Raw genomic sequence first — 10231 nt, forward strand, 5'->3', positions numbered from 1 at the left:
TGAAAACTGAAAACTAAACGGAGTAAGAAGACCACCAGTTTAAGATCGATGTTAAAAAAATCGCATTGTTTTTATTTGTATTGAAATATTTATTTATGCAACATGCAAGAAAAGGTTTGTACTGTAAAAATACTTTATTTGTAACAAACAGGAGATAAAGAATTGTCAAACGTGTGAAGAGCCGAAACGTTTCAACATTCGGACAGCGCCGTGAGGGTTTTGAAAAGCATTACTTAAAAATTTTTTCATCTTATCATATCCATAGGTACAGAGTCATCATATACAATATATCCGTGGGGTAGCATTTAAAAAAAAAAACACATTTAAAAATATATGCAATATTTGCTTTTGTTTAAAGCAAACATTCAATTACAGGTGAAGCAGCTCTTTACACCTTCTTACGTCTCATAATCGGTCCTTATTTATGTCCAAGAGACTCAATAATAATCGTTTACATTTAAATCTTTTTATTTTTCATATTTAAAAACGTTTGTGTGCTGCTGCGCATCCATGTGTGTGATAAGCAAACCCGCGTTGTCGTCCCGTTTATAGGCGAATATTTCTAACGCGCTCTTTAAATAACAAAAACATATTGCCCCATTGACTTTAGAGCAGGTTTTTGTTGGTCAATGACGTAGTCTATTTTAGTTGCCTCTAAATAGCAACGCGCCAACAATGAACAGACCTAATTTTCAGACCAGAACACCCATGGGTGCAAAAAATGGTTGAAAATGCATTTGCTATTTAAACAACGTGCCACTAAACTTGAAAATGATAACTGCGCCGTCCTGAAACTAGAAAAAAACTTGCGTCAATCACTGCGCCAGGTGTATGATAGGGCCCCTAATGTGATAATACAGCACTGAATATGGCTGACACAATAATGTATAACACATTTATTAGAAATATTATTAAAATCTGTTTCTTGAAGAGGTCTATGATTTTGTGGTTAAGTGAAAGATGCCAATATGAATTGATGTCACATGCAGTGATTGACCTTTCAGATATCATAACTTTAAGTGTCTTATTAGCACTACAGTACTTCTCACTGTATAATGTTTTGTTTAGGCAAAGTATTTTCCAGTGCTAAGGCAGGCAGCTTGTGTTAATTACTTGTGTGTAGTTTAAAGAGCTGAGATAATATGTTTTAAAAGAAAAACCCTGAATTATTTAGTAACAAGGCACTGCAGCAAAATATCTTCTGGTCACAACATAATATGAAGCTGTAACAAAGTTTGCGCTCTCAAATATGCAAATCAAATAGCAAATGCAGTTACTTCAGGAGGGTCGGTGAATAAGCTTAACATTTAACAATTAGTTTTTTTTCTGGTTGCCCAATCATTATATTAAATTCAAATAATTTGTTTCAGCTTCGCAGTTTTTAGATTAACCCTACAGTATATACATAGATTCTGCTTTTTTATCACGGCCAAGCTCAGGCTTAAAAAAGCTGGTGATCTTAAAAATAAAGGTGCTTAAAAAGCTCCTCACAGCAATGTCATGGGAGAACAATTTAGACGATAATAAGATTTTTTTTCTAAAATTCTTTCTTATCTTTCTTTAACAAACGGTAACCAAGATACTGCAAATAATTTTGACAGGTACAGTTTAATATTACACAAAAGTAAATATAAATATGTCTTATAATAACATATATGACATTACATTCACAAATGATTTAACCAAATAGTGTGTTCATGACATTTGAACGTCTTACCTTAAAAATAAATGAGTTTTCCTCGTGGAAGGTCTGCGTTCATCCTTTATATGAGTAAATAGTACGGTAAATAGCCACATAATAAGAACAGCAGGGCCTGCTGGTCATCTTTGTCTTATTTAAAATCAGTTTGGTTACTTTTAGCTTTCCACTGTAAATGACAAATGACGGCCGATAAACCGGAAGGAGAGTCAGTAAGGGGGTGAATGGGGTGCCAACCATCTGCTGGTGCAAAATTTTCTGATCCAATTTGAGCTTAAGATGCATTAAAAAATGTACTTGTGCGACTACACCGCATGTGACACAATGACCGGAAGTGATGTATTTCAGTGTGCTCCAATCAAAACACTGTGTGCAAAATGAAAATTATTAATAAATTTTTTTCACTTTATTAGTAACACATGAATCTTATAAAAACAATTAATTTACTAAGTAAATTATTAACTATAAATATATTCGTAGATTAAAGTCTCTTGCACTGGAATGAGCTTCTCTTCCATGTTGACGTGGATTTACGATTAAACTGAAATTTCATTACAACAGCCACAAGGGGGCGAACTCATAACAGCCGTGTCTGAATGTAATGTACAATGGAAAGGCGGTTTAGCCTATAAATCTTTAAAATAATAAAAAAGAAAACATGAAGTGCAATTTTAGTTATTAGGAAAAGACTGTTGTGTTATGTTGTGAATACTTGAAATGTAACAATTTATGAAAGTTAAACACTTATAAACAAAAGAAGTTAAATAGCTATACGTGTGTTGATTATTTACACTTGCACTTTTTTGTGCAATTTTCATAGTTAAACTATTATCAGTTGGCTTTTGCAATGTAACATATTTAAAATATTTAAAAATAAAATATTTATTTAGTAATTAACTCTTTCCCTGCCAATTAAGAGAAAACATTTGCATAAAAAAGTGTTCCTGATTACTTTTTATGTTAATCTGCAATACTGCGATTATGGATGGCGCACTTACCCAATTTATGAAAAACTGAAGCCAAAACATTATTTTCTCATTTTAAACTCTGTGTATGTTTTGATAATCATCTGAAAATCAAAAATCTGATCTCTAACAAAATTTCTTCACAAAAATGCAATTATTTCAGCTTTTTGCCAAAAAATATCTTTTCCGGTTTTGTTTGTTTTTTGTTTGAAAGCAGAGGGTCTCTTCTTTCATTTGATATATTTGTATATTCATACATTTTTAGAAGAAGATTTTTCTGGAAGGAATTTTGTGAAACTTTTGTGAAAATCACAAAAAAATGGCTGTCAGGGAATGAGTTAAAAGGCAAAATACTGGATACAAGAAGTGTGCATCTTTTTGAAAATTGCATGTTTTTTTTTTATATATGACATATAACAAAAAGTAACAAAAAAAACATAAGTTTGGCCCGCATCATATTTACAATTTTAAAATCTGGCCCTCGAAGAAGAGTAGTTGAAGATCCCTGATGGTTGTGTCGCAAAAAAGCCCCTTCAGTACAATTCAAGACCCTCTATTTCGCGTCAGGTCCTGATCACACTGTCTGGGCTTATTTCTGCGCTAACAACCTTCTGCTTATATTTTACATGATCCCTTACTTATGGAACCATTTTGCCAAAAATTGTTCTTCTATGACATTGTGAAGCAAGCCATGTACAGCAGTTAGCCGAAAACAAACAGTAAAGTCTAAAAGAGAAAAGTTTAGAAGCTTTGTAGGAGTAGACTTCACTTCATCACTTTATCTCTTTATCTCCATTTGGAGAATGGAAGCTATATTAAACGTCACCATTTTAAATGCAATCTTTATCTCCGTATGTCTGTTTGCCCAAAGGTACGTGATCTTATTAATTGTGCGTGTCACAGCAGCATTTATCACTAGAGTTATTATAGTCTTCTCAAGCGTGGACTATCTGTTCTTTCATTACAGAAGTCTTTCAGCGACACACTACTTTAATAGCACTTGTGTCTAAATCTGCTCAGAGCAACCTCATTACAGCCAGCAGGAACAAACATGTCATTACGACATCTGCCATGTGGAGCTGTAATGGTCGCAGTTAGGACAAGACAAACCGAATTACCACACGGTCTTAGATTAATCAGCAACATTGAGCCAATAAGCAGAAACCTCACGAAATCTGCATCCGACACATTTGTACCGGGGCTCGTGCAATTACACCAGGTAATGAAGAAATTCACCCGACCTGAAGGCTTTACAACTGCCCACCAGACAGTGCTCTGGGCTACGGCGAATGCCAGTTTAATCATTTTACTAAAAAACATTATTTCTTTCTTGCGGGGAGTAACAGGTTCAATTTGCAGTTAATGAAACGGCAGCATTGACCCCACGTGTCAGGTTTGAGGCTGGAAGCAAAAACTGCACAGCTAAAAGAGAATTACACGTGTTTTCTTTTGAATTATTATTATAAATGAACTTATAAGTATGCAGGGTAGAATGAATAAACACGATAAATTGGTCCTGTTTATTTATTCCAATTACACATAGAAAATAGTTTCTAAAGTAGTGATATGTTGACGTAAGGCTGTCATACGTGCTCGTCCCTAGGTTTGCTTTCTGCGTATGCGCACTTTCAGGTGTATATGTGTGGTGGTCTACGGTTCCAGCCATTCATTGAAGCTCGCGTTCTCACCGTGTTTTTTCAAAATGTCTGAGGGTCGCAAGAGAAAAAGTGTCTACGAATTGTATGACTCTGAAGAAAGAAACAAGACCAGAGTGTTTTTGGAGACTATTTCACGTGCTAAAAGCACAAGTTGGGCTTCCCACGCGAAGTTTCTACTCGACAGGTAAAGTTTGTCATGCTATTTGGAGAAATCCATTTAAAATCACTGCTAGTAAAAGTTGATATAAGCTATGATTAGCGATGCTAGCCCTGGCACAAGTCACGAACCGCGCAGACACGGTAAACATGCTGACAACAACTTGTAAACAAAGCGAAGAGAAGAACTAGGCTGCTTTCTCTCGTGCACGCATTTAATAGGCGTTACCTCTTGGGAGCACATAAATATACACTAGATGTCACCTTGCATGCGTCAAAACCGCCACCATCTTGAAACAGGGGTCTAGTCATAGGAAGTATCTAGGTAATGCTACTATCTCCGCCTGTACTTCAAATTCATAGACGATCCTGGACTTTGTGCTGCGTATGAATGTTAGGTCTACTAGCACTATGCATTACAGTTAGCAAAAGTAGATTTTTATAATAACAAAACTTAAAAAAATGCTAAATACATGTCTGACTGTTGAAACGAACCAAAAGAAAACCAAGAAAATCGCATTCATGACGATTTATGGTGACTTGATTTTCGTTACACCATTGCCTACAATGACGCTGATGCGGGGTTCCCCTGTTTCAAGATGGCGGCTCTATTTGACGCATTCGGTCCAATGAACTGCCGTAGCAAGGTGACATCTAGTGTACATATCTATGTCTGAAGCAGGTAGAGTGTTGCGCATGTGCATTGTTTTTTTTTTTAAAGTGGAGGGATGGTTCTTTTAAAAAAAATGGGGAAAATCTTCCACTATACCTTTAATTAAAAACATAAAAATCAAAACACTTTATTTTTCGGCGCCGGTGTGCGTATACTCATAGAAAACAATGTGTTCGATTTTTTTAGATCGGCGCGGCCGGTGTGCGATCCCCTTTAGGGGATCTGCTACTGGTCTGGACTGGGAAGGTCTGGTCATGTCTTTAGGACCTCTGACCACCATGTCACAAAGTCACTTTAGATTATTTTTATATATGAATAGTGAAAAATGAAAGTGACGTAATGACCAATGTACAGTAAGCCATACTTGAAATGTGACCTCCGTATTTAACCCATACAGTGAGTAGTAAACACACAAACTGCAAGTCATGAACACACACACACACCTGAAGCAATGGGCAGCTATCACTGCAGCGCCCAAGGAGAATTGGGGGACAGAGGGCACCTTCTGCTATCCATGAGACTCGAACCAGCAATTCTCAGGTTACAAGCCTGATTCTCTATCCATTCAATCTACGCATTTTTTATTAGAATGTGTGTTTAATAGAAAGCTTAACCATAATGATGACGTTTACATCACAAGTTCATATTTCTCTAATATAGACAAGTCTACATAAAGCAGGGAGTCTTCCTTTCAACAAGCTCTACAAAAGTTTGCTACACATTTAAACTGGTAAAAATAGGTACGAAACACATACAAAACTGTTAAAACACTAGCTGTCACATCATACATACTCTCCTCTCTGACTCATCTGTGCAGATGTACATCTGTCAGGCGGCACAAAGCAGAGTCTTGGCTCCTCTCCGCACGCAGCCTTCATTCCTTTACTGGATTACTGATATGCGGCTGTACACAGCGTTGCTCCATGGCCCGCACTCAGCAGCTTACAGCCCATTCTGCTGGGATAAGCTAACCCTGCATGCCGTGCAGAGAGCATCCTTAAGAGAGAGAGAGAATAAAGCATTCTGCCCGTCACGCCTCGCACGGCCAAACGCTGTGATACGCTAATGCTGCACTTCGCCGCCCGTCACGCTACCTTAAACGCTCAGCTGACAGAGGATCTATCCACACATTTAGGCAGACCCTGGGGCGAGTGGGCCGCAAGATGTTTCGGGGGCTTTTAGTCCCCCAGGCCCAATTTGTATGGCACATTCACGGAGATCCAGCTATATCCTGTACAAATGTCTGTTTTTTTGTGAATCGCTAACTAAGGTGGGAAAGAACCTGCTCTGATGGGAATGTAACTGTGGAGGCGCTGTGAAGTCCTGACCTAAATGTGTGGTTACAGATGTAATAGGAGACCTTGAGTTTTATATAGCTATTAGGACAATGCAACAGTGTTTTGATATGTGGCTTAAAAGATTTCTGTCGAATTGAACGGTACTGCAGATATCAACTGCATTACTGTATACAGCTGGCGTAATAATAGCTACGTTTGGCACACACTTTTATCCAAAGCAACATACAATAGCACATTTCGGGAGTCAAACCCACAATCTTGGTGTTGCTAGCACAATTTTCTACTAGTTGAGCAATAGGAAAGCTATAAGTGATAAGTGTTAAAAGTAAGCTATGTCAGTTGGTAATAAATATATTTATATATTTAATTCTGGTTATCGATGTGATACAGTTTTCTTTTCTCCCCTACCATCAGGTTTACAATTTTACATAATGCTGATAAATTTCCCCCCGCAGCACTGTTATATGCCAACCGCACAATTATAGGTTCTGCCAATCATGGGTTTTTATATCAGAGTGATGTCATAGAGATCCTCCCCGCATGGATGTGAGTCAACAGCTCAGCCGCAATTTATCTGTCACTTCTTATCAAGGCTGGGACATCTTTCCATCGAATGACTACATCAACCGTGCAAGTAACTCCATCCACAAATGTTTCACTAAAAGCACCAGCTGTTCTTCACTGTGGGCGTTCACGCTGAGCCGCAGCACACTGTCATTGGTTCTCGGATTAAAAGGGGATAAAGATCAAGCTGGTGCAGAAAAAACTGCCGACTCGTTTATGAGGTTCCTGACAGAAGGGGTCATATTTTGGGATATGAATGCTAAAATGAATTTTAGAGTGACCTTTTGGAGTGCCACATGAGCAAGGAGAATGCAGGGGATTGAACATTACATGCAACAGTGTTGTCCAAATGCCAACAGTTAACACATCTATGTAATCACCATTTGATTGTAAATATAAATAACAAATAGCATTTAACTATCTTATATAACAATCTGCGAAACTCAAGCATGGTAAAACTGCTAGGACACAAACAGTTACACATTCGGCAGACACTTGCACTCCATTCAGGATTTACATTTCATCCATTCATACATTCCCTAGGAGTCAAACCCATGACCTTGGTGTTGGCAACGCTTTGCAGTTGGGCTACAGAAACACTTTGTAACATTGTGCAATAACGGCGCAAAGGTCTTGGGTTCGAGTCACAGGCTAAGTCGTCTTGGATAAAAGCGCCACATGCATAAATGCAAATGCAAGATGCAATGCAAAAAATACTTATTAGAGTTCTGTTTACCATTTTATAAAGCAAAACCTGCTGAATGTTATTCACTTGTCTTGTACTATGAATCAATTTATGATTATTTATACATTACACAATATTGGGACATATAAATACTAAATTCAATATTAATATGTTGAAACATAACATAATATTGACTGGTTGTGCACCAACCTGGTTTAGATCTATAGAAAGAGAGCAATCTAAGTCGATAAAAGTCCAGCAAGTACTGTACATTATAACAGGGGTGATACTGACCACAGCTAAACGCGTTTAGCCTATTTTTAATCTCAAACGAGTCAAATTTAGGAGAGCCAAAAATGTTGCGGTGGTCTGACCCGTGGGGCGCGGTGGCGCGCTTCCGCCTGCGGGATTCTGACACACTTAAGTGGGACAGAAGCGCGCGCGCTCGCCCATTGCAGTCTGACCACCAGCATTTAAGTCAGTGTGCCTCACTCTCTTCTTGATTTTATGCATTCAGTATTTTTTTTTTTTTTTTTACAATTTTAGCACTTATATTTTTACAATGCATGTACCTTAAGTGCACGCACACGATGATGGAGATCTCCACTGCACTTGCACACCAGAAAAGAGAATCTTATGCTACGACGACCCCAAGATGCAGAACATTGCAAATGCCTGAGTCAAATACGATATGAGCGCTCAAACATCCACATGTCCAACCCAATGTTTTCATATTAAAACGGTCATAAAGCTGTAGTGCACGCATACAAAATGAATCATCCATAATCACGCAAGTTACACTTGTTTTGCATGCTCACTAAACACAACAGACATCAAATTACGCACTGAGCAGCCTACTGTACTAGTCAAAACTATGCGTAACTGTTATTGGTATATAATCGTTATAACGTAGCCTACGGTATTCTTAATCATGATGACAGAGGTGGAATTTGGAGCGGGCGCACGCAAGCAAGATCATTGTGTTTCCAAAGTTCTTGCGTTTTATAAAGGGAATGCTTAAGCATGAATTATTGCAACTATACAAACAACTTCTCGCGCACCCTATCACACACGTGCGCGCCAACATCATGCGCACTGAACTCAAATCTGCGTTGTCATCCTAAAGCCACAATATACCTGTTACAAACACGGGACAGATTGAAATTAAAGTCGCACGATAACGTGCGCTATCACACTGCCACACGTCCCCTCTGCCCACTCCCACCACGCCCTGGGGGCATCCCACCGTGGACACCTCTCGGGGCATCTCTTACCTTTAATGACAATCCCACAGAAGCTGCAGAGAATGAAAAGCAAGCGCTGATGGAGCATCATATTCTCGCGTCCGCGTTCTCCTAACAGTGGTGCTGATGCTGGCGTATCCAGGTGGATCGTGCGCTTTCACGCGGGCTCGGATCGCATGGATGGACTCCGCAGGATGGAGCAAAACTCAACCTCCCGTCCCGATCCGGGGGATCTGCTGTGTGCTGCGGTTAATGTAGCCGGGTTGAGGAGAGATGCTGCCCGCACTGACACTACTGATAAAGTGCCACTTCAGCGCCTGACTGAGTCTCTGGCTCTCCAGAGCGCCGCAGCAGACGCGGGTCCCGCCCACTTCAGATTGACACACGGAGACGCCTTACCAATATAAAGATGTTGAAACTCCGTCTATTAATGCGCAGCTGACTGAGTTTTAATTTACATTAATTGTGATTCAGTTTTTTTTTTCAGGGCAGTAATAAAACTTGTCACTGCTGAAAGTGAGGACTTGTTACAAAAGCTTTCACTAGGACGGTACCCTCCTGGTACAAATTTGTACCAGTTGGATACTAATGTACCTTTATGCATAAACATTTTTGTACATTATATGCATTACTATAGCAACCTGTAGTATGTAGTATATTATGTAATGCATACTATAATATTAACATAACTGTATTTAGATGAACTGTACATTATTGGAAAAATTGTCAAAAAATGGTCCCTAGCTACCACTGGGGCAGTACCATTTTAGAAAATACATCTCTGGAGCCAAAGAGTGCAAAATATAGTGTTACAAAGGAAGATGGTACATTTACATACTTGTACCAACACATCTGTACCTAAATGGTACATAATAGGAACTTTTTAAAGGGTACGGCCCCAGTGATAGCTTTGGGCCATTTTTTAGTGTAGTAAATGCTATAGCATACTTTAATATTTACTAATATTAATATTTGGGAGAATTCTATCAATGTACTATAGTACATTGATAGAATTCTCCCAAATATTAATATTAGTAAATAACAAACGGTGCTATATAGCACCAAAACAGTTGCTTTGGATCGTAACGATAGAAGAACCATTTTTAGTGCCATATAGCACCGGTGAAGAACCAGTGAAGCACCAGTGAAGCACCTGTGTAGAACCATATAGTGCTATGTAGAACCATATGTGGTGCTATATGGCCCCTATATGGTTCTACACTGGTGCTTCACTGGTGCTTCACTGGTGCTTCACTGGTGCTTCACTGGTTCTTCACCGGTTCTTCACC

General features: G+C 38.7%; 1 protein-coding gene across 7 annotated transcripts in view; it reads right to left on the bottom strand.

Moving 5' to 3' along the window:
- Positions 1–9320, bottom strand: part of cadm2b (cell adhesion molecule 2b) — a 251426-nt gene extending 242106 nt beyond the window's left edge. For 2 of the 7 annotated variants that reach the window (XM_065281609.2, XM_065281607.2), the window contains exon 1: positions 8973–9320. In XM_065281609.2, the coding sequence (XP_065137681.1) occupies positions 8973–9033 (61 nt within the window). In that variant the 5' untranslated portion in view covers positions 9034–9320. Of the gene's footprint in view, positions 1–5943; positions 5987–8972 lie in introns of those variants that run through there. The other 5 variants (XM_065281605.2, XM_065281608.2, XM_065281604.2 and 2 more) reach the window with 4 other exon arrangements.
- Between the last annotated feature and the right edge of the window lie 911 nt (positions 9321–10231).

Source organism: Paramisgurnus dabryanus, chromosome 8 (assembly GCF_030506205.2).
Source record: "Paramisgurnus dabryanus chromosome 8, PD_genome_1.1, whole genome shotgun sequence".
NCBI classification, from domain to species: domain Eukaryota; kingdom Metazoa; phylum Chordata; class Actinopteri; order Cypriniformes; family Cobitidae; genus Paramisgurnus; species Paramisgurnus dabryanus.